Raw genomic sequence first — 25,179 nt, 5'->3', positions numbered from 1 at the left:
GTGGAAAGCTGCCGGATCCACCAAGACGGTGCCCCTTGAGGACCAGGTGCATCCATACTGTCCTGGGGACTTTGTCTGGGCAAAGAAATTCGTGAGGGGCGATTCTTTGCAGCCAAGATTTACAGGACCACATCAAGTCCTTTTAACTACACAAGCAGCCATCTTCCTGGAAGAACGGAAGTCGTGGATACATCATTCCCACATAAAGCCTGCTGTGGTAGCGGCACCTCCACCTCCCCAGGTCCCCAAAATACGTTTGCAGAGGAACGAAGAAACCGGTCAGTGGCAGGCGGCTCAACTCCCTTTCCAAGAAACAGACATCGAGTAAACAGCAACGCAGGAATGCTCCGACACGAATGGAGGATGTCTGCCTATTTGTGGGTCGTGGGTGTTTTGATTCACCATGCCTGGCCCTTATGTTGCCCCCCAAATGTGAAAATATGCAGTGACAATGACTATTATTATCTGAAAGATTTTGGATGAACAATTCCGAAAACCCAGGACTATCCAGATCCCTTCCTGTATGATGTGGACCAGATAAAGGAAGGGATGGTGAAGGCCGACATTGCGGGACGGTTATGTCATAAAGCGGCTGTTATATTGCAACACAATTATACAGGCAGCTGGGTAGTACATTGTATCCGTGTGGAAATTGAATGGCCCATCAGACTCGCACTTCGGTGCAGACAATATTGCCCTATGCCTAACTATGGTTGTCCCCCTAATGTGGATGTAAAGTCCATAAGAGCAGAGTATAACATGCTTACTTTTCAGACACAAGATAATAGAATTACTTTTCAGCTCAGGACAACAGAAAAACAGAGGTTTTGTGTGGGTATCGGTATACCATCTTGCTATGAGTGGCTGAATGATAAACTGAGCGCTCAGAAACCCGTACAGAAGCAGGTAACACAGGCTACACATAATATAAAGACATTAGGCGGGTTTAAACAAAGAAATACTAAAATAGGCGATGGGTGGGATGGAAATACGTTTGTTGCCTTAATGGAAAAAACAGCTCCTAAGAAGGGCACTTGTTATGTCTGTGCACACACACCACCACATGGACAGGCTGGAGTCCCCTTGACTGGGGCCCCTTTGCCATTGAAAGAATATCTTTCCTTTGCCTCACATTCCAGCTCACAGGAACTAGAAGGGGGGCTGGTTCTAAGCGGGCCCATCACCAGATCAGTCTGTGTAGGCAGCGGAAGCCAGCCAACGGGTGGGATGATGTGTGATGGCTTGATTTACTCTACAAACCCGGGTAATTGGACATTTTTAAATGGAACACACAGAGCAGAGGACTTGACTTGGTTATCCATCTGGCAGCATCTGTTGCGGCTGACTTTTGCAGACCATCATCTGGTGCCTTTCCTCACGGACTTAGTGGACCACCAAACCCCAGCTGGACTCTGGTGGCTTTGTGGACACTCAGCGGTAAGGAAACTACCAGTATCAGGCTCTTGGACCTGCACTCTGGGAAGGGTGGTGCCAGGGCTCCGGGTTTCCCCCACACTGCCCACTCTGCGCCACCGCAACAAGAGAGGCACAGGGGAGGCAGTGCTGAGAGGATTTTTTCCAATGTATGGCGCAGCCAAAACATACCAGGAACTCATAGAACTTTCTCAAGCCTTTGAACGTTTTATGAATGATTTGGCTATTTCCTTTTCAGATCTTACAAATGAACAAGGACAAATTAGAACTGTAGTTTTGCAAAACCGGCTCGCCTTGGACTTTTTATTGAGCTCTCACGGGGGGGTCTGTTCGTTAATAGGAAGCGAATGTTGTACCCATATTACGGACAGCAAAGCTGACGTCATTAAACACATTAATGATATTGGAAACATTTATCATGAGGTAGAGCGCATTGGGAATTTCTCTTTGTTCTCTGGGTTTTCTGATTGGTTTTCTGCATGGCCTGACTGGCACAAAATTTTATCTTACATTGTTATGGTACTTGCTTTGTTGATTTCTGTTTGCTGTTGTTTGCAATGTATTCCTAATTTGATGCAATTGGCCTCGGTCTGTTTGGGCAAGCTCACACTGTCCTTTTCCCGTAAACCACAACCGACTTACATGGAGATGGCTTTGAGACTGATTTGGCAACTCAAGCAAGGAAAGACAGCTACCTGAGAGACTAGTCAGTCTCTCAGGGCTGAAAGGGGGGACTGTTAGGGATAAATTGAAACCCCCAGTGCTTGTAAAACTATAATTCACTTGTCCTACCTAAACCAGCTTGGGCTTCACGGGAAATAGAACCAAAGTGGCCTTTATTTGACTTTTGATATAAAATGTCGGTTTATTTCCTGGTGACCTGACCCTTACCTACATTCCAGTGGCTTGCATAATAAAAGCCGGTTTAAGCTGGAAACTTCCCTACTATGCATTTCTGTATCACATTTATGCTTATGGCCTTGCTTATTGTTACAAATGAACCTTGCATAGAAATGTCAAATGCTATTCCAATGTCCCACAAACCTTGACTTGTAATACTCCTTTGATATGTAAGCAAAGTAATATCATGTCTGTCTCCAGTTTAGGGGCGCCCGGTTGCAGCTGGGCCTCCCCTTGATAGTTGCCTTTGTCTGTTTCTGCATAGTGCTTATCTCAAGGACATGCGAAGTATGCAGACATAGAGTCTGGGAGATAGTCTTAATGTTTCCACTCTTGTCCTTCCCCCTGTACCCCTTTACCTCCTTTCATATGCCCCAAAGCTATCACAGTTAGCAATTGCTTCTTTTGTACTTTATGACGTGAACCCGATATTGTAAACTTCGGGGTAAGCCTATATAAACTCTTGGACACCAATAAACGAGGTTCCCATGCTGGCCTGCTTCGGCTTGTAAGTATTGGGTCCCCTTTGCAAAGGTTTTTGTCTCGTGTTACTTGATCTCTGATAGTGGGTTCATTTGCACTCAACTCCGCACTCTTCCCGGGTGTAATAAGCGAGTTGGGGTTGACAGGGCGACTTGCGTGTTGGGTTTGGACCTAACACTGCCCAACGCGTTTCGGCTTTGGTTAATAGCCTTCGTCAGGGGCTACGACATAAACATATTTACACATATCATTTTTTAAAAAAATATATTTTTACACATTATAACATTATTAATGACAAAATATTTTTCATTTTAAAATTACTTACACTTCACTTCTCCTAGTGACGTCTCTTTCTTACTGTCATTCACTTTGTTCTTACTATTCTAATATCTGAGGATCTCTTATAAAAGGCTTCGTTTTGCATATGAATCATTGCTCAGCTGTTTTGTGTATTCCTTGACCATTGCTTGCGTTTCTCTAAAAGGGAACGTCTCCCAATTCATTTATGTTTACAAAAGAGGAAGAAAGTCTATATCTCCATTCAAGCCTGAAGGGGATAAAGTTTGTAAAGTTAAAATCCACCACATTTCCCTTTTTAAGAGTAGTTTGTTGTCTTGTTTTCATATTTTTTCTACACCCCAAAATTTAAAGTCTTTTACTGTATGATTACACTCTGAAAAATGTTCAGCCAACGAAGATCCCTGTCTCTTACATCTTATGTTACTTAGATGTTCTCCTATTCTTGTTTTTAAGGATCTTGATGTCTGTCCTACATATAATTTGGGGCAACTGCATTCTATGATGTATATCACTTGTGTGGTTGTGCAAGTGGTAAAATGTCATAGAAAAAATTCTTGTTGATTTAAAGGGTTTGTAAAAGATAATTTCTTTTCTGTAAATTTACAATAGTTACAGTGTCCACAGGCATGTAACGTCCATAGAGCTCCCAGGTGATATCTCATCCAGTCCCTGTCTGGGCCCTGGTCACCTTAGCTTCAGCAAGGTTGCTGCTGCTGCATGTGCCTTTAGGCTATGGCTCTTTTTACTCCCCTCCATCATATTTCATTTATTTATGATCAAGCGTAAGATTCATTGTGTGTGGCATCTTTACGTGGTACATCCATTTGCTGTTGCTGATGAGATGGGCTCCAGAGGGAACGTTGCAGCATCTTAAAAAGAGCATGAGAGAATCATGTTCTACTCTACCATCTGAGATGTTATTGAGCTACAACACCCACCATCCCTGATATTGGCTAAACTAGCTGGGGCTGATGGGGATTAGAGTCCAAAACATCTAAAGGCCACCAGGCTGGGAGAAGGGTACTCTCCTCTTTCTGGCACCTGTGTCAAATTGAGAGATTGCCTTAGTGACTTTGTGATGATGTGTGCAGCTGCCTAGTGCGATGTCCCATTTTTTAGTGGAAGGCAGATCAGGTGATTAACAAATTCTCATTTAGCTCCAGCTATTGTTAAAAGAACATTGCCTAGGGGAAAAGGAGAGATCACCCCAGTGACCATTGTGGCATGCCGCATTATTATCCCCTTTCTCAGTGGAAGGAATACAGGAAGCTGTCTTACACTGAATTAGATCATTGGTCCATCTACTTCCAGTGTTGTCTGTACTCACAGGCAGTGGCTCTTCAACTATAGAGGGCAGTGCTTCCCAGCCCTACGTAGAGATCCCAAGGATAGAACCTGAGGCCTTTTGCCTGCAAAACGAGTGCTCTCTGTGGCCCTTCCCAAAAGTGATATGATGGTCATCGTCAAATATTCTGAGGACCTTCACATAGGGATGGAGCAAGAGGATATCCAGAGGATAGGACCCAGACCTATGGGTTTCAGTTACAAGAAAAAAAGTTTTAGAACAGTGGAACAAGCTGCATCTGAAAGTGGTGGAGTCATCTACATTAGAAAAAGCAGAGGCTGGATAGGTACCTAACAGATACTGCAGTAGCGGATGTCCTGTGTCAGCAGGAGGTGGACTAGATGAGCTTTAAGATCCCTTCAAACTCTAACAAAAGACAATTGCCTGATCAGTTTATTTCACTGCCACCAGGTGTTCCCCATTTCCTCTTCTTTATCAAGAAAGGAGATTTCCCCTCCCCACTTTCTCATTCTCTCCCTCTTAATATTAGATGTTTATGACTTATATTGAAAATGTTATATTCTGTGTAATTTGGTAGAGACAGTTCAATATTTTTAACTGCATGTGCTTTCAGCACAAAAATGTACAGTACCAATGGAAGCCATCAAGACTCTCTCTCTCTCTCTCTCTCTCTCTCTCTCTCTCTCTCTCTCTCTCTCTCTCTCTCTGAAAGGCTATTGTAACTGTGAGAGGAGCATAGTAAGGATATTTCTCCTGGACTCCTCCTCAGTTGCCATGCATGACTATGGTGAAATCGAACAAGGGAATGGAAGCTCTGGTGGTGATTAATTTATGATTGATGGTAAAATCAAGAGGTAAAACATAAGGCCATCATAGGAAGCTGCCTTATACCAAAGAGGCCATTGGTTCATCTAGCTCAGTATTGCCACTCTGTATCAATTTAAAGGCAAACCTACCTTATTTGCACTTCCCAAAACAATATGTGAACCAAAACGCATCAATCCTTTGAAATCTTCTTTGAATTTTGCAATGTAGTCATCCAGTAATGTGTAAATAAATTGCACATACTAAGGTAAATTGTGCATATTAATGCATATATTAGTGGAAAAAACATAGAAAAAGCATTGCATTAGGGGAAATTGCTTTGTAAAACTGCATTTTAGACAAAAATGCATACAAATATATGTATCTAAGGAGAAATTTGCACTCAGAGGCCGATATATTTTCATGAGGACTTTTTTAAAAAAAAATCAAAAATGATGTGGAAATGTGGAGAACTAAACTGAACTTAAAAATGGAACAATAAGAAACAGAGAGAAACTGAAATTTACAGATTCACCTATGAAAATGGTGTCTTCCGCACAAAAGAAGGAGCTATGAGAAGGCTCAGCGAAACACCAAGGGTTTGCAGAAGTTTGAAAAATCTTTAGAAAAAGATTCTAAGGGGGAGACCCTAATAACAACTGATTGAAGACCGAGCGTGCTCACTGACCACATACTGTTGAATGATGACTGTGGAGGGAATGAAAGACTGGATGGGAGGGAAAATGGAATGAGTTTCCCTCAATGGGAGCACTCCACGCTGCAACATTTTGTTGCAGGTACCATCTGTATAGAATATTTTGAAAATCAGGTAATGGTTAGTTAATTGTTGACTAATGGGAATATTTAAATATTTACAACCTCACTTTTATTAAAAATACACCAAGGTGGTATCCCACATTAAGAAATTACAATATATACATCAATAAATACTGGGTGGGAAAAAGAAATTCATGTTGCAAAGGCCTGTCTGAATGTCTAAAAGTAGGCAGGGATGATTTGGGCTGAACCTCTACTGGCATGTAGTACTATAGGGCAGGGACACTAAAGGCTTGGTCCCTAGTAAAGGCCAACCAAACCTCAGGGGCTTAGGGAACCACCAAAAGTGCCCCATCAGATCCTATACTCTCCTAGACTAGTCTTCTTCCCTCAGATGCATTGGAGGACACTGTCCTGTCACCAGTGTTGAAGTAATATTCAACTGTCAGCCCAGTCAGCTTTGGTACATGGAATGGGGGCTTGGTGGTGCACCATCTTGTCCTTCACCTCAGGCAGCAAAATGTCTTGGGCCGGCCATGCTGCCTGTTTCTTTCTTGAAAGGATTATTCTAAAGAATCTGCTGGATCCAAACCCTCACGGATGCATTGACCTTTTGCAGGTAATTCCCATTTGGTCAGGCTGGGTATTAGAGGCTGTTTGTTTTTCACATTGTGCAGTGAGTTTATGTAGCTTGCAAGGCTTCCTGAGGTGATAATACAGGATTATTAAATTTAATGCCTTAGCAGTATAAAGTCTTAACAAAAATGTTATATTGTTAACTGCAAAACTTTGTAAAGGGATGAAAATGGACCACCTTCAAGTCGATCCCGACTTATGGTGACCCTATGAATAGGGTATTCATGGTAAGCAGTATTCAGAGGGGGTTTACCATTGCCTTCCTCTGAGGCAGTGACTGGCCCAAGGTCACCCAGTGAGCTTCATGGCTGTGTGGGGATTTGAACCCTGGTCTCCCAGGTTGTAATCCAGCACCTTAACCACTACACCACACTGGCTATTAAGAACAAGACCAGGATTTTACTTCCTAGGCTCTAGGAAGCTGACCCGCACTGCTTCAGCAGCCTCTTTTGGCCCAGCCACCTTTTTACCTGCCCACATGCACCATATGTGATGTCAGGTGATTGGCAGGTGGGCATGACTTGGCCAAAATGGCCTGGTGTGCTACATGGGGAGACTTCTTGGGCTTAACTAAGCCTGGAGGCCAGAGGGTCCCTAACCCTGTCCTAGAGGGGGAAAAACAGGCATCCTGTTGTACAACTGTTTATTTTACTTTATTTATTTAAAATATTTCTATCCTGCCCTTCAGTGGGGCACTCAGGGCGGCCCACAATGCAATCCTACACAGTAAATAAAAACATTAAAATAGATAAAAATAGATAAAATACAGTTAACAATTCAAGGGGAGTGATATTAAAAGGGGACTAAAGAGGTAAAACTAGAAAGGGGGGGCAATAAAATCAGTTTCAGGCTCTACCTTCAGTCCCTCCCAAAGGCTCTCCAAAACAAGATGGTTTTCAGAAGTCTCTAAAACATCACCAAGGAGGGAGCGGAGTGGGGTTCTTTGGGTAGCAAAATATTCCAAAGCCTGGTGGTCATGGTTGAAAAGGCCCTCTTCCACATGCCTGTTAGTCTAGTATTTTCATTCCAGGCATGCAGAGGAGACCAGAACCAGATGAACTTAAATCATGAGCAGGTACATATAAGTGAAGTGGTCCCTAATGCCACATTTGCACCATACATTTATTCCACTATTATTCCACTTTAAACAGTCACGGTTTCCCCCCAAAAATCCTGGGAAGGGTAGCTTGTGAAGGAGGGTTCTGAGAGCTGCCGGGAGACCCCTGTTCCCCTCACAGAGCTACAGTTCCCAGAGTTTTCTGGGAAGAGGGACTGACTCTGATAACCACTCTGAGAACTATAGTTCTATGAAGAGAATAGGGGTCTCCTAACAAAATTAAAGCACCCTTCAAAAACTATCCTTCCCAGGATTCTTTGGGGGAGGCCATTTTTTTTTAGTATATTTATATCCTGTCTTTCCTCCAAGGAGCTCAAGGTGGCATACAAACATGGTTATCTCCCTCCCAATTTTATCCTTGCAATAACTCTGGGAGGTAGGTTAGGCTGAGAGACAACGACTGACTGGCCCAAGGTCACCCAGTGAGCTTCATGGCTGAGCAGGGATTTGAACCCTGGTCTCCCAGCTCCATGTTCCACTTGCCACACCCACTAGTATTTTCTCTTTGAAAAAGTATTATTAAAACTGTAAACAGCCTTTGGGTGTGCCTCATTTCCTGGCTCAACTGTGGCTGTTTGGCAATAATTTCACTGACTGCACCCCAAGACCCCCATCTCATGCAAACCCCCCCCCCCCAGCATTCAGCTTCCACCCCTCATTCATCTTCCATCACCACTCTACAAGATCAGGCAACCCGTTTTAAGGAACTGTTCATCAAGATTTGCATTAAAGGTAGGAAGAGAATGACACTGTAGAGGAGAATATTACAAAATCTGAAAATTAAGCCAATTTTTATGATGATAGTGGAAGATAAATAATGAGAGATGACATGGCAAGAAAAGATACTGGGTTGGAGAAAGGCTTGTAGAGATGGGACAATTTAAGTACAACTTAAAAAAATGAATATGTTTGCAACATTGCTATGGGCCAAAGGAGGCTGGCTTTTAATAAGCTGGAGGCTGACTGTCCAGCTTATTCAATTAATTTCAATTACTGCCTCAAGTTCTAGTGAGGTGGATAAATATGAAGTCCCCACCCATGTACTCACCTCTCTGAGACTCAAATGGAACAAATTGTGGGAACATACGTGTGTGTTTGTGTGTTGCGAAAAGAATTCTGGGAGAAAGAAGGAACTAGATTTGAGGAATTAGGGCTTGAGACACCCAGAACAGAGAAATATTTCATCCAGGTCTTTAAATGAATATTCTGAAACCAGAATTGCTAGAAGCTGTCAGGTTATAATAATAATAATAATTTTAATTTATAAGTCGCCTATCTGGCCAATGGCCACTCTAGGCGACGTACAACTCAATTAAAATACATCATAATAAATACAGTACAACAATAAAACAGTAGAACAGTGACAGTTCAGAGTAGCAGGCAATTAGTAAAAAAGATTAACCCTCCCCAGAAGTCCCGAAGGCCTGTCTGAAAAGCCAGGTCTTCAAGGCCTGGCGGAATACATTCAGGGAAGGGGCATGCCGAAGATCATATGGGAGGGAGTTCCAGAGAGCGGGGGCCGCCACAGAGAAGGCCCTCTCTCTAGTCCCTACCAGCCTAGCTGTTTTAGTTGGTGGGACTGAGAGAAGGCCCTGTGTGGATGATCTTGTCGGGCGGCATAATTGGTGGCATTGGAGGCACTCCATCAGATAAACTGGGCCGAGACCGTGTAGGGCTTTAAAGGTTAATACCAACACCTTCAATTGGGCCCGGAAAACAACTGGGAGCCAGTGCAGATCGAACAGCACTGGGGTGATGTGCTCCCGGCGGCGACAGTTTGTAAGTAGTCGAGCCGCCGCATTTTGTATAAGTTGTAGTTTCTGGACCGTTTTCAAGGGTAGCCCCACGTAGAGCGCATTACAGTAATCCAAACGAGAGGTGACCAGGGCATGTACCACCAATGGGAGCTGATGAACAGGGAGGTAGGGTTGCAGTCTACGTATGAGGTGTAATTGATACCAAGCTGCCCTGCTCACTGCCGAAATCTGAGCCTCCATGGACAGCTTGGAATCAAGGACAACCCCTAGGCTGCGGACTTGGTCCTTTAGGGGCAGTTTCACCCCATTGAACATCAAGTCAATGTCTCCCAACCTTCCCTTGTCCCCCACGAGTAGCACCTCGCTCTTATCAGGATTCAGCTTCAACCTGTTCCTTCCCATCCATCCACTCACGGATTCCAGGCACTTGGACATGGTCTCCACAGCCAACTCTGGTGAGGATTTAAACGAGAGATAGAGCTGAGTGTCATCTGCATACTGGTGACACTGCAGCCCAAATCTCCTAATGATAGTCTCCAGCGGCTTCATATAGATATTAAATAGCATGGGAGAGAGGATAGAGCCCTGTGGCACACCACAATTGAGAGGCCAAGGGTCTGAATACCAACCAACATTCAATGAAACAATGAGGCTAGTAATGAGTTTCTGTATTCTGCATCCCCCTGGCTGCAGGTGGCAGAGGAAATAGAAGTCTCAGATCGATCTGCTGAGAACAAGATGGATAGTCAGCGTCCATCTTAGCTGTATTTACAGAGAAGCATAACTACCCTATAGCTGTACTCTACTGTGTGTTGACCTATAAAGTTGGAACCTTCATCTCCATCCATGCCTGAAGAGTCTCTCCCGCTATGTTCCATTGCAATCAAAAACGTGTGCAGACATAATACTTAATCATGTTTTGTTTTTCTTAACCATGGCTAAATGTTATTTCTGATCTGAATACAAAACCATCATTCCACATACCAGGATATGAAACTGTGGTTTAACATGAATTTGAAAATAACAGTTTGCGTTACCCTTGTATTATTATTCTACCTGCACCAAGCAAGCCATGCTTAATAAGATTTCTGCACTGAACCATAGTTAATACGATTTTTGCACCATGTTGCTTGCAAGACAGCAAGCAGATCTCACTGATGTCTCCCTTTATACAAACTCTGGCTGGAGGCCTCATACCAGCAAGCCAAATCATGGTTTCACTGTGCATTTGGGGTCTTTTAAAACTGGAGTTCAAGCAACAGACCATGATGGGCACTATATATGGTTATGCACTATGTCTGCACTTGGCTTAAGAATGGCCATGAATGCCCTACTGAATGTGTCAAGTACATTTGAGGCAGAGCTTGGACGTAATTAGTTACAAAAAGCGAATTACTTGTAATTCATTATTTTTTGAGGAACGAGTGGGTAATTCCTTTACATTTTGATGTAATAGGAGTAATTTTATTACTTTTGAGGAGTAATTGTAATGTTTCCAGCATTACTTTTGGGGATTACTTGGGGGCGGAGCAGATAGATAGAAATCATGTGCTTCAAACTGGGTTTCTGTGCAGCATCTCTCTTCCCTCGTGCTCTGTGAGTGAGTAGGAGACGACAAGGGAGGAGGTGGAGAGTGAGACAGGGGCAGAGTGGAGAAAACAATTGTTTAAAAAAATGGACGGTGGTGGAGAAGAATGGAATGGAGGGAGAAAGGAGCCAGAGAGCAAGAACATGGATAAAGGAGGCGAAGGAGGCAGCAGCAGAATAGAGATAAAGAACTGTGGAGGTGAAAGATGATGACGATGATGTGTGTGTGTTATGTTTGCACTTGGCACACAAAGTGGCATCCACCACCCTCTCTGGCTACTTTGCTGCATTTGCAGTGTTTAAACTTTTTTTGCAACTCAGGGGAAAATGTTTGCTTGGGTGGGTGTCCCTTAGTTGGTGGCACGGCAGGGTCTGGGAGGTGGTTGAGTGACAGAGATTATGCTTGCTGGCTGAGTGGGGGGGTGCACTTGGTTTTACATGCAAAGATCTGAGTAGTGGCCTCTGCCTCCCTCCCCACCTTCCTTACCAGCGGAGAGACCACCAATGCTATCTTATGGATAAAAATAATTATTCTACCTCTGTGTGTGTGTTTATTTTAATGTTGTTTTAGGCGATTTAGTGCGCAGCAGCCAAGGCCAGCACCTTCTAGGCACTCTAGGTTTTTTTTAAAAGTAACTTAAGTGTATTTTAGTGATTACTTTTGAGTAAGAGTAAAGTAATCAATTTTTTTCAGAACAACTGTAATTGTTTTTTGTTCTTGTTGTTATGTGCCTTCAAGTCAATTATGACTTATGGCAACCCTATGAATCAGTGACCTCCAAAAGCATCTGTCATGAGCCACCCTATTCAGATCTTGTAAGTTCAGGTCTGTGGCTTCCTTGATGGAAACAATCCATCTCTTGTTTGGCCTTCCTCTTTTTCTACTCCCTTCTGGTTTTCCCAGCATTATTGTATCTTCTAGTGAATCATGTCTTCTCATGATGTGTCCAAAGTATGATAACCTCAGTTTCATCATTTTAGCTTCTAGTGACAGTTCAGGATAGAGATCAGGAATACCATGGTCTGAATGATCCTGACTTTAGTGTTCAGTGATACATCTTTGCATTTGAGGACCTTTTCTAGTTCTCTCGTAGTGGCCCTCCCCAATACTAGCCTTCTTCTGATTTCTTGACTATTGTCTTCATTTTGGTTAATGACTTTACCGAGGTATTGATAATCCTTGACAAGTTCAATGTCCTCATTGTCAAATTTAAAGCTACAAAAATCTTCTGTTGTCATTACATTAGACTTTTTGACATTCAGCTGTAGTCCTGCTTTTGTGCTTTCCTCTTTAACTTTCATCAGCATTCGTTTCAAACCATTACTGGTTTCTGCTAGTAGTATGGTGTCGTCTGCATATCTTAAATTATTGATATTTCTCTCTCCAATTTTCACACCTCCTTCATCTTGGTCTAATCCTGCTTTCCGTGTATGTTCTGCTTACAGATTAAACAAATAGGGTGATAAAATACACCCGTCTCACACCCTTTCCGATTGGGAACCAGTCGGTTTCTCCATATTCTGTCGTTACAGTAGCCTCTTGTCCAGAGTATAGGTTGCACATCAGGACAATCCAGTGCTGTGGCTCCCCCATTTCTTTTGAGGCATTCCATAGTTTTTCGTTATCTACACAGTCAAAGGCTTTGCTGTAATCTATAAAGCACAGGGTAAATTTCTTCTGAAATTCCTTGGTGTGTTCCATCATCCAACGTATGTTTGCGATATGATCTCTGGTGCCTCTTCCCTTTCTAAATCCAGCTTGGATGTCTGGCATTTCTTGCTCCATATACGGTAAGAGCTTTTGATGTAGAATCTTAAGCATCACTTTATTTGCATGGGATATTAAGGCAATAGTTTGATAATTACTACATTCCCTAGGATCCCCTTTCTTTGGAATTGGGATGTATATTGAACGCTTCCAGTCTGTGGACCATTGTTTAGTTTTCCATATTTCTTGACAGTTTATTCCTTTTTGGGGCCAATGTAAGAGTTATTGTAATTTATTCCTTTTTAAAAGTAATCTTCCAAGCTCTGGTTTGAGGCACAGAGAGAGATGCTTGGTAGGTGCGCCATAACTGACAGTTATGGTTCAAACATATACAACTGATTCTGGCCCTCTTGCATTGGCTGCCTGTATGTTTCCGAGCTCGATTCAAGGTGCTGGTTTTAACCTATAAAGCCTTACACGGCTTAGGACCACAATACCTGATGGAACGCCACTCCTGACATGAATCCAACCGTACACTACGCTCAACATCTAAGACCCTCCTCCGGGTGCCTACTCCAAGGGAAGCTGGGAGGCTGGCAACAAGGGAGAGGGCCTTCTCAGTGGTGGCCCCCAAATTATGGAATGATCTCCCTGATGAGGTGTGCCTGGTGCCAACACTGTTATCTTTTCAGTGCCAGGTCAATACTTTCCTCTTCTCCCAGGCATTTTAGCATGTGTTTTTAAATTGTTTTTTAAAAAATTTAAAATTGTGTTTTAAATTGTTTTTTGTGTTTTAAAATTTGTGGTGGTATATAAATGTAATAAATAAATAAATAAATAAACTGTGACCTCCTGGAGAGTCACCAATGCCAGAACATCTGGCTATTTTTAACTGTTTTTAATGATGTATTTTAATACTGTTGTGACCTGCCCTGGGACCTTTGGGTGAAGGGTGGGCAATAAATCATCATCTTCCAGGAGGAGCATAACACTATTTGGGGTAGGTTTTGGTAGCCAGATGTGATATTTGGCAAGATTTCTGGGTTTTCACATGGTGGTTTAGTCTGCTTATCACTTTTATCTCAAGGGCTCATCCTATCTTTCTTTTTTATTTTTAAGGGTACAATTTTCTTGCCTGGAAATCGAGTGATTGAGCATCCTTGCAATGATGAAAGTCCAGGGAAGTTCCTCTTTGAAGTGATTCCAGGTAGGATATTTTTATTCACAATAAATCTGTTGTGATGTTGTACTGACTGACTAATGACCAGTTTTATTCAGCCTTAACAGATGCTGAAGATGATTAATGATTCAGTTTACGAAGGGGGGGGATCAGTTATTTTATTGCTAATGATAAAGCTAATTTACACTTTTTTCCTATTCAGTTTGGGGTTTTAGGTTTGCTTTTTTTGCTTTTTTGTGTGTATTTATCACAGTAGAGGTTGCTTTAGATTTCTAGACTCTCTTGGCATTGAAAGATACCTTAAAGAGTTTGATGTGTTAACATTAGGTAATAACAAGTGAAGCAAGCACTTCATAATAGCGCAGTGATTTAGCTGTAAAGAAAATGGGCAGATTGACGCTGACCTATGACAGGACCTTCTCAATGGCAGCTCCACATTTGTAGAATGCTCTCCCTGGTGAGGTGCATCATGGGGTAGGACTAGATTACCTTTGAGTTCCCTTCCAACTCTATGATTCTAGGGGTAGGATCAGAAGGCCAGGGCTAGTTTTCAAAGCAGGCTGCCAATCTGGAAAGCAAATGAGCAATCAAGTTAATAAGGAGTTATGCAGGGACAGACAGTTTGAAAACAGCATAGCTGTATCTGAGTGACACATTTCATGTTCAAAAGCAACCCAGAGTCAAAACCTTTTTAGGGCTAGGCAGAATCCAATGAGCCTCTTAGGTCACCTGACCTCTGCTGAGCTGATTGCTCCAGTAGCATCCCTTGTCCATCCATAATGAAGGTGCTAGACAGCAGTAGAAACTAGAAAATAGTCTGGAGGGCACAGTTCCCTCTGTTGAGAAGCTACCAATGTTGCTGCAGGGAATAATGTCCCTACATCACATGGTCAGAATTTACAACTGGCTCAGACTTCCAATACTCCAGGCAGGCAGGCTTGAAATGGCTGTGGGACTAATGCTTTGGCTACCACTACAAAAGTGGCAGTCTCAGCACCTTGAAAGTTCAGACTAAAACCTGGAGTGGATTCCACTGCCCCACTGACATGGAGCCACCAGGCGCCACTGACTTGGATCTCCCTCTCTCTTTTCCTCCTTTTGGTATGCCTGTGGCAAGACTTTATGTAGATTGGCTTTACCCCTGTGGTATTTTATAATAATTCTGTACATTTACCAGCAGACATGGTAGCACTACGTGATGAAGAATGGAAAGAGCACATAAATAAAAGAGCAATACTAGTGAAGCAAACATTTCCTGCTCATCCTTAACAATTTGGGGTGAAGTAATAGGTCATTCTGAACAGAGAATGATTTTTCACACATGGTTCCCCATAATGGGTACCCCCCACCCCCCGCACCTTATCTGGTGAAGTAGATTCTTAGTGTGTCCTGCAGTTTCTTGGCAAATCGAAATCCTGTTGCACTCCAGCTTGGAACCAATGGTAGGCAGCAGCTGTCTTTCTCTAGCATTCCCTGCAGGCTTAGCGTAATGGACAAATATTCAGTTTGTCCAATGGCAGCATCAGCTGTGACCAGGAAGAACATAGGGCTTATCCATACGGGAGCTTACCTTTGTACTAAAGACGCTGGTTTTATTGTCATGATAGATTTGCAAGGTCCACACTTCATTCTCAATGGTAGCTTCAAATCCTCTGTTTTCCATTCACACTAGTAGGCGTTCCTCTGGGAAAGATTAGTGTTGCTGTTTCTTTGTGGCCCCGCCCTCTAATTTTACATGTTTACTCCCTCTGATTCAAGGCTGAAGACGGGAGATCGCCTTGGTGTGCAATTGACAAAAAAAAAAGACTAGACCCCCCCCCTCCCCTTCTCCATTGTCCAAGCCTGAGTGAAAGGCAGACAGGGGGGAGTGAGTGAAAGGCAAAGTAGGCAGTGGCTGTGGCAACTTTTGCGGGTAGCAGAGAGAGAGGGAGTGGGCGATGGGGCATAAGAGAGCCCGCCCACTAAAAAAACTTTGAAGCAAAGCATCTACAAGAAGGAGCTTAGCACAGCTGAGATGGTTTTTCCTTTCATTTTCAGATTGAATTAATATGGATTTAAAGGGGAAAACTGTGTGATAACTTCTGCTTGCTGCAACATCATGTGAGCCATGTGAATTACAAGGGGATGCAAGTAGCAGCACACATACACTAAATCACCGTGTGGATGAGCCCATCGATAAGGGAAGGAGATTCCTGATGGGAATATAGTTAGAAGCTGTTGCTAAATATATGTACTAGTTTAGAATATTCATCACATCATCACTTTGTGGTTCAGGGTCTTCCTGGAGAGAGGGGGGAGGGGAGAGAGAGAGAGAGAGAGAGAGTTCTCGAATTATGCTTTCTTCATAGCTAGTGGAGGAAAAATCTGACTCCTATAGCATTTATAGTCCCCCATCAACACTATTTGTATGTTGATTTGTTTGCGCATAAAGTTTGTGTGTAAGTTTTGTAAAAAAATAAATATTAAAAAGCCAGTTGAAGAGAGACACACCTCCTCTTAGGTTTAAAAACCATGAAATTCCAGAGTTGAAATATTTTTGCAAAACAATACAGACAAATGTAGGCTGGACAAGAGTGGAATCCATGGCTAAATGTTAATTGATGCAGCTGAAGGGCAGAGAGGTTAGTCAGATGCATTTGATTATTATTTCCCTGGGGAAACTATGGGGGAAAGATCTAAACCGTATCCAGTTTTCCTTGTTCAGCTTCCTCCACTCTCATCCATTTTGGCATATGATTACAGAATTTTCTGTGTGGGAACTATGTTCCAGATTAGGCTGCTTTGAACTAGCAATGGAGGCAGTATTTTTATGGCTTGAATGCTGATATGTATAGATAGGACAGTGGTTTTTAACTGAATGTTGATTTGCATAATTTCCTTTTCACTTCTTACTCTAGAAAGCCAGTGTGTTCTAAGGCAAGGTATATGGGACTATGTTTACCACCTAGTTTAGCTGTGGATTCTGTTACCATGAGTCTTGTCATCACCGCATGTGTCTGTGCTTACAGATCAACAGTAGGAACATGTGCTATGCCTTGTGGCAAATTAAACTTATACGAGGCATATTTTTATCTATTTATTTTATTTATTATTTGATTTATATCCCGCCCTTCCTCCCAGCAGGAGCCCAAATATTTTTCTCCAAATATTCTCCACCATTTTGTGGTGGTTGTCTTTTTCTCTCCACAATGCCCTGAAAATGTTGGTTCTAGGGTATTGTGGAGGATGTAAAATGGTGGCCAGGTTGCCCTCATAGTTTCAGAAAAAAATAAAATAAAAATCTGGCACTTTTAGTGGCAACAGAAAAACCTACCACTGCTAATGATGTGCTCCATCCCCACAAAATTATTGGAGAACATCTTCTCTTCGTGTAGAAATTCAGTGAAATCAGCTTCCAGTTTCTTTGTCCATCAATAGTGTGGAGAATATCAAGAGGCCATTTGTGTACAGCTCTACTTAAAACTTGATGTGAGTTAGATTGACAGCACCCCAGGCTCTTGCAAAGCTTCTATTCTGACTCAGTTGCTACAGTGGTTCTCCTTTTCAGCCCAGCATGCTCACTATGTAACCTTTCTATTTAGGAGTAATATGAATATTTGAATCAGGCCTGAAATCCACTTATAGAGTATTTAATCTCTATACTTAGAGCAATAATGTTCATACCTTTCTTTATTAAGGAGAACCACCAATGGAATTTTGCCTTTGTTCAGCTTCCATCTCACAGAGGCGCCAGTCCTTTTATCCAGAATTAAAATTGTATTTGCAGCCACTGCGCCATCTCTCATCCACACCTCGTCATGTTTTGCAATCTCAGGTTGGTGCATCAATCAGTATCAACCCATTTCTGTTTGTGCAAAACCCCTTTGGTCCCTAGACCATAAATATATCTTTTTTTTGTTCTGTGTAGCTACAGGAGCTGAGCTGATTTTAGGTACTATTGACAAATATAAAATACCCACACCAAACCTGGATGCTTGGGATTAGTCTAGCATGCATGTAGCCTGGTTTTTTATACAGTTCTGAGTATTGGCAGCATTTTGTAAGCAGGAAATGCTGGCACAGAAAACAATATGCATCACATAATGTCTCAAACCTCGATTGAGTTTTTTTGCTTTTTCTTAGACTGCCAAGTTGACCAGAAAGCAAATGGACCAATCTTCCTAAATCTCGGCTAACTCTGAAAGCAGACATAATTGCTCAACTTCTCTTAACTCTGGAAATCTTGATGAAAAGGTTTCAGGCTAAGCATGGGTTTACAGTTTTAAAAGTAGATAGCTAAATATTCAAAATGTACACAATCTGATTTAAAAATATCTTCCTTTGGAGATATACAAAATGTATTTCCTTACATCCATCTTCCTGTGCACTGACACTGACATCAAAGTTTCAGGATGCTTATCTGCAAAAGCAAACAGGATTTTCACAGTGCAAATCTGGATAATTGTTGCTATCACATGTAGTTGGTTAAACTGCAAAACAGTTTGCACATCCAGTTGTCCCTTGCTACAGCTTGTTTGGGGACACATATGTAGCTTCACATCTGGAGCCATTCGTAGCATCCTTACCTCTCTGGTGCCACTGATGGAAGCTCAATTAATTAATTAATTAATCAAATTAATTCAAAGATGGGCATTCTCTCACTACTGCTGTGCATGGTGTATTGTTTTTAAAAGTCCCTTATTGATCCTAATGGCGTAGTAACAGGATAATGTTTCTCCATGACTTGTCCAGGCCAGCAATCTGTTACTAATAGTAGCACTGGGAAGTAGCAGAAGATGATTGCTTTCGGGATTTTTGTACTATTCTTCTTATCTGGATAGATGTCTTGCAGTATTATCCTTACATAACGTTGCACATCCTCCTCCACTGGCTTTATTTTTCACCAAGGAAAAAACCCAACAACAAAGATTGTTTTATGTAGCAGATTTCTAGCATCAGCAGGGATTAGACTCGATGACCTTTGCGATCCCTTTCAATTTTATGATCTATGGATAGCAACCAACGTATACATCAGTAGAAGAATTTCCACTTGCTCAGTGGAACTTCCCCTCTGCTCCCACATATGCCCCCTAAATCTGTTCTAGGGGTTCCCCAATGGAATGAGTGACTTGGATACTGCCATATCATTCTAGTCTATGGGCTTATCCAAACGGAGCGGGATAATCCACCGTTTCCATATCCGGTTTGTCAGCTGATAGTCCTCACTTTTCGCCTTTTTGTTCGCTGTTTCCCAATGAAAAAAAATGTCCCAATGAAATTCCCAATTTCAAACAGGAAATCGCATTTTTGCCGGTATTGGAAGGAGCAGATTTAACCCGTGAAAATGCGTGACACCGTGCGACGTCATTTGGACGACCGAAAAATAATAAACACACATAGCGTGCGTGTCACACATTTTGCAGTCGTCTGGATGAGCCCTTTGTGTGCAAAGGCACCCATGCATCATGGTAACATTGTACACTCCCTGCAGCTTCAGTTCTGACAACCTGAACTTGCAAGCGGTAGCATCTGTGTTTTCATATTTCATGCTCTCCTTTCAAGGGTCTCCTGATTTTGGATATGCTGAATCAATGAAATGCTGAATGCAGTGTTGCACATTTCTCTCCTCCTCCTCCTATTAGAAAGTGCACTCAAGCTAAAGAACTCAGCTCTTCTCTTCCACTCACCCACAAGCCTCAGCACTGCTTCCTTCCATCCCATTCATGCACTTACATTCCTGGTAGCTGTAGCAGCACAAGGAAGGAAGGAAGGAAGGAAGGAAGGAAGGAAGGAATCTTTCCCTCTCCCCTCCCTTGTCTGCTACAAGCAGCAATGCATAAACAAGATGCTCTAGGAAAACTGTCATTTCCCAGAGATCTTTGAGCCTGCCTTGCTGCCATATTGCAGCAGTGGTGGGGGAGAGAGAGAGAAAAGTCAATTCACCTTTCACCACTTATGAAACTTGGGAGGGGAAGAGCTTCCAAAACGTCATTTGTAAGATGGCATGGGCACTTTCCAAAGGGAGGGAATCCAAATTTCCACTTGCAGGGTGGGTAGTGGCAAATGAATTTTAATCACACTCTTTATGAGAGCAAGATGTGGATGTGGAGGATTGGTAAAGATGGATTTGGGAAAAGGTTACTGTGTCAATCTGTGTTTGGGTGGGTAAAGTGTGGGTGCAATTTCTGTTCCAGTTATTTTGTTTAGTTACCAATGATGCTGTTTAGTGGAGTTTATTGTATTTTTGTGTTTAATTTTTATCCATAATATTGTATGTTTGAGATAATATTTCGTTTTCCTGTTAATTATGCTGCTTTAAATGAGTATTTTTTATTTGATGTCTATCTGTAATGTTTATTTTGATATTTTGTGGTGCTTTATTTGATGCTTTAATTTAGGCTGCAAACCACTTTGATGCAGTATAGACATGGTTTAAATAAATTATTTTATTTTATTGGGGTGGGATGCAGAGCTCAAACAACATTCTAGAGCATTATATTGCAATGGCAAAGCACTGAAACTTGATTTTCTTAGCCTGACAATTCCTCGCTGTTCACACAATTAATGTTGTGCTTTCCTTTATCATTCCAAAGGCAACTGGGTACAATCTTGCATCTGTATGTTAAATCTGTGGGCAGCTTCAAAAACATTTTCTCCTTTTCTTGTTTCTTTGTCGGTGATACGAGTAAATTATTCTAAGAATGTGAGAGGGAGTTGGATTGTTGTGTGGTATTCGAATTCTGTGTCTGAGGGTGAAAGAGAGAGCAAAATATGTTAATGGGGATTAATTTAGCCTTTGTGTTGCAATGAAATATGCACATAAAATGTATTTACATTTTTAAATAGCCATTTAGATTTTTTTAAAAACTATGTTGGTTCCATCCCCACTTCATCTAATAAAATACATTAACTTTCTATGTGTCTTCCATAATACAATTTCTCGTTGGATAAATGGTATGATTATGTGTGGCATTTCGCTTTGTTAGAGAAACTTACAGAGCAATCCAAATGCTGGGAAGCTGGCAGAGGGGTGACTGGCAGAGGAGGAGCTGGTGGAAAGTTCCGTGGGGTCCTCCTCCCACTCAGGAACCACTGGCCTGGCTGAATGCCGGCTCTGGCAGAAGCCACGTGCACAGGCTGGCCCAGAAGTGCCAGCTCTGACAAACAGGTTTCCTAGGGAATAAGCACTCCCCGTAGGTCACAATGGGACATAATTAAAATTATTGTACTGCACTGGCCTTTTGGTCAGTCCCCCCATGGCTCCAGCCTCGCCACACCCTTGGAACACCCCATTTTCAGGGCTCCTGCCAGCTTCCACTAGCCCTCTGTCCCCTGGGCTGGCTATTCCTGGCAGACCCTCAGCAGCGCCAGCAGGCTCTTGGCGACACCACGGCACAGCCACGGCAGAGAATTGCTGCCAGCAGAGGTCAGTGGAGCCCAGCACAGCCAGGAGCCTGCCTGTGCAGCCCAGGCTCTGCAGCATCCAACTCACCCCAGCCTGGCGGAAAGGTGAGTTGGATTGTGCCCTAACTCATAAATTGTGGGTAGCATGAGATCAAAGCAGGAGAGACATCTTTTTTACTGTTTGGTTTGATTTTATTGATTACACAAACTGGAAGGAACATGGGAGATCACTACCTTTTGTTTATGCAAGGCAACGGATCTTGTAACCCACCCCTTCCTTCCTTTTCTGGGGAGGAGGGATGATTAAATAGATTATTGTTGCCAACCTGGATAATATCTTCAAATTTCAGAATTGGAAACTGTATTAAGACTTCAGTAAGAACTGAAGAAATGTTATTGTATCTTACTTTCTCAACAACTGCCAGATTTTAATTCCCCTCCCAGTTTAGGGAAAAGGTTTTTTAAAAAATCAATGCATCTTTTTCAAATTAAATGTTGATAAAATGTTCTGGAATTATGTAGAAAGAGGAGGAAACACTTTTAAAAACTAGGAAAATGAGGAGGAAATGAATGGAAGGAACACTGGTAGGACAGATGAATAGGACAGCTTCAGGAGGTGCCAGGAGCGAGGTCAGAGCACATGTGCCCTCAGGGGCTGTAGGTTGTCCATCTGTGTGTGAACCTGGGACCTTCTGTATACAAAACATGTTCTCTCCCATGATGCTATGGTCCCTCCTCACTCAGAATGGCAACTTCAGTGCTCTAATTAAAATTCAGAGTGGAAAGGTACATATTAAAGGGTAAGCAGACGATCAGTTCAAAATTTCAAAAGCAAGCAATGTTATAGAACAATGGTTAGAGCTGGACTAAACTCTAACCCTGAAAAACAGAAGGCTTAACATCTCACTTATACCCCTTCCCCTGTCACATAAGGATAGTTGTTGGAGTCTTGGAGTAATCTCCCACTCTGGAGAGCAAATATTGCCAGATCCCCCTGTTCACAAGAGACAACTTCCTTGTGGTGCACCATGGATAGGCCCCAAAACTTGTGTTTCATTGGTGACAGGTATGACTATTAATGTATGTATTAGTGAAACCAAGGTGTATGAGTCCACATGTGAGCAGGAATGGGCATTAACAAAATACACAAGGCTTTCTGTATCCCAAGCTCAAGTAGGCATTGGTACATGTGTGTAGGGATTCCAGATGCATCACTGTTGCCCAGAAATCATGGCCCTGTTCTTGAGTCCTGACTGATTGGCTAAGGGGGAGGAGGGGATGCCAAGAATAGCCCACATTGGCCTACATTATGACTAAGTGATAGAGTTGCCCCATGACATGACTCTAGAGTTGCCCTATTACATGACTCCAGCAATGATCATGGTACAGAGTTGGAGGCTGAAGAGGTTGGAGGCTGAAGAGGTTCAGGGCTCTGAGAATGCTGCTGAAGATTGGTCGACAGGAGCCAACATAACAACCACTGGGAACTGTAGAGCCACAGCCAGAGCTCTCATGGGCACCTTCCCCTGAGGAACCAAATCCCTCTCACAATAACTCAACAGTGCAGTAGTGCAGGGAGTGCATGAGGCAGGAGGCCATGGAATGTAGGAGGAGTGCCTGTCTTCAGGCTATCGGGTTGGCCATTTAAAAACTAAGGACGTGATGAGGAGGCGGAGCCTGGGAGATAGGGTTTGGGGGCAGAGGCTTTAAAGGGCTCACTTTGCCTCTGCAGGAACAAGTTCTTCACTTGGAGCTCTCCATGGTACTGACCAGCTTTGCTGTCCCTGGCCTCAAACCAGACCAGGATGCCCCCTCTGTCTTTGAGTGCTGTGCAACTTTTAGTCCAATAAGCCCCCTGTGCTACATAAATGTGGCGGTGTATTCATATTTCAGGTTTTATTTATTTGATATTTCTTTTAAACATTTATACACAGCTTTTCCTCTCCAGAAAGGAGATGCTCATAGCAGCTTACAAATATGAAAGCAGACATAAAAACAATAATCCAGCCATTAAAATAGAAATGATCAGACTAAAAATAGGTGCAAAAAAAGCAAGACTCTAGAGAGCAGCAGCAGCAGCAATCAATACATTCAGCAGCAACAGAATCAAAAGTTTATTTTAAAAGGGAATGTCTTCAGTTGCTGGTGGTACACAAATACAGAGAAAGACAACCTCACCCAGGGCAGTTTCATATAAAAGGAGAGGGTGCTTCAGGTAGCTTGGTGCCAAGGACTTTAAGGTTTTATGGCTCTTGCTGTGTGGAGTCACTTTCCTGCTAAGAAAAAGAGACTGCAATAGTTTCCTATCTTAGCTCAGTATGCATTACTTTCCCTGGGTTACTTAGAAAGTTCCATAGTTTAGGAATAAAAATGGCACAGGCTCCCTCCATGGCTCACTTCCAGCAACCGCAGCCTGCTGTTAAATCACCTCCACAGTAAAAAAAAAAAATGAGCAATTGAAAGCACTGTGAGATGTATCAAAATGTTTTTTATTTCATTAGGCAGGAAGGATGAGGGAGGTGGGTGCACTTTTAAAAACATTTGACACCATCCAACTCCTGAAAACTCTCATGGGGGATTGCCAGGTGGGCTGTAAATAGTGTTTTTCTTCTTAATCTTTTTACTGCTCTGGCTCTTGTATTCACAGACTGATATCAAATTGTGTTGCTCCCACTGGTGCGGTATGTTTTCATTTCTTCATCCTAGCAACGTCTTTCTCCCAAGATGCTGCGCTCCCTTTTGAAATTTCAATTTCACTGGAAAGAATGAACTAGTTTTCTTGAGACTCTGATCTCAAGGACAGGTATGGGGGAAAGGAAACCAGCAAGCTGTTTTTGCTTGTGTGTATTCTAAGCACTCTGTAAAATGGTGAACACCTGGGGCCTATTCTAGATACGGCATGATTGTTACATGAAGTAGAAGCACTTTGCTGTTGGTATGATGATGCCCTGATGGTTTAGTTAAAATGTTAAGCCAAGGGACCTGAATAGATGGATGCTGTCTTCATTTCACCAGCTGGAGATATTTTAACATCTTGAGCTTTGCAACCTTGATATTTCTCCATGACTCCAAATGTTGATGGCCAACAACTCCCATCATCCTTGACCAGTGGCCCTGCTCACTGGGTCTGATGGTATCCTACAACAACTGGAGAACCACAGGTTCCCCATCCTTGCTGTATGACAACAATGAAGTTCCAGCCAGCATAGTTAATGGTTTATGGGATGAGGAGAGTTGCAGGTTCCCCATCCCCATCCCTGGGCTACTATGTAATGGACTGAATCTATGTAATGGACTGAATCTAGTGAAAGTGGGGAATAAAATCAGTGGAACATTAAGAGCCCAGTTTGGGGTTTAATATATCGTTGGAAGATTCAGGACAGACAAAAGGAAGTACTTCTTTACTCAGCGCATAGTTAAACTATGGAATTTGTTCCCACAAGACGCAGTAATGGCCACCAGCTTGGATGGCTTTAAAAGAAGATTAGACAAATTCATGGAGGACAGGGCTATCAATGGCTACTAGCCATGATGGCTGTGCTCTGTCACCCTAGTCAGAGGCAGCATGCTTCTGAAAACCAGTTGCTGGAAGCCTCAGGAGGGGAGAGTGTTCTTGCACTCGGGTCCTGCTTGCAGGCTTCCCCCAGGCACCTGGTTGGCCACTGTGAGAACAGGATGCTGGACTAGATGGGCCACTGGCCTGATCCAGCAGGCTCTTCTTATGTTCTTATGTATATACACACAAACTTGTGAGCTAGTCCCACTGAACTCATTGGTCTTTTTTCTGCAGAAACAAGTATAAAATTT

General features: G+C 42.7%; 1 protein-coding gene across 4 annotated transcripts in view; it reads left to right on the top strand.

Moving 5' to 3' along the window:
* The window catches only part of ARHGAP24 (Rho GTPase activating protein 24), a 492,834-nt gene that overhangs the window by 180,291 nt on the left and 287,364 nt on the right, over window positions 1-25,179 (top strand). For all 4 annotated transcript variants that reach the window (XM_061583119.1, XM_061583120.1, XM_061583121.1 and 1 more), the window contains one exon: window positions 13,929-14,016. In XM_061583119.1, coding sequence (XP_061439103.1) covers window positions 13,929-14,016 — 88 coding nt within the window. The remainder of the gene's footprint in view (window positions 1-13,928; window positions 14,017-25,179) is intronic.

Source organism: Rhineura floridana, chromosome 9 (genome assembly GCF_030035675.1).
Source record: "Rhineura floridana isolate rRhiFlo1 chromosome 9, rRhiFlo1.hap2, whole genome shotgun sequence".
NCBI classification, from domain to species: Eukaryota; Metazoa; Chordata; class Lepidosauria; order Squamata; family Rhineuridae; genus Rhineura; species Rhineura floridana.
This window is presented reverse-complemented; position numbering and strand designations above follow the sequence as displayed.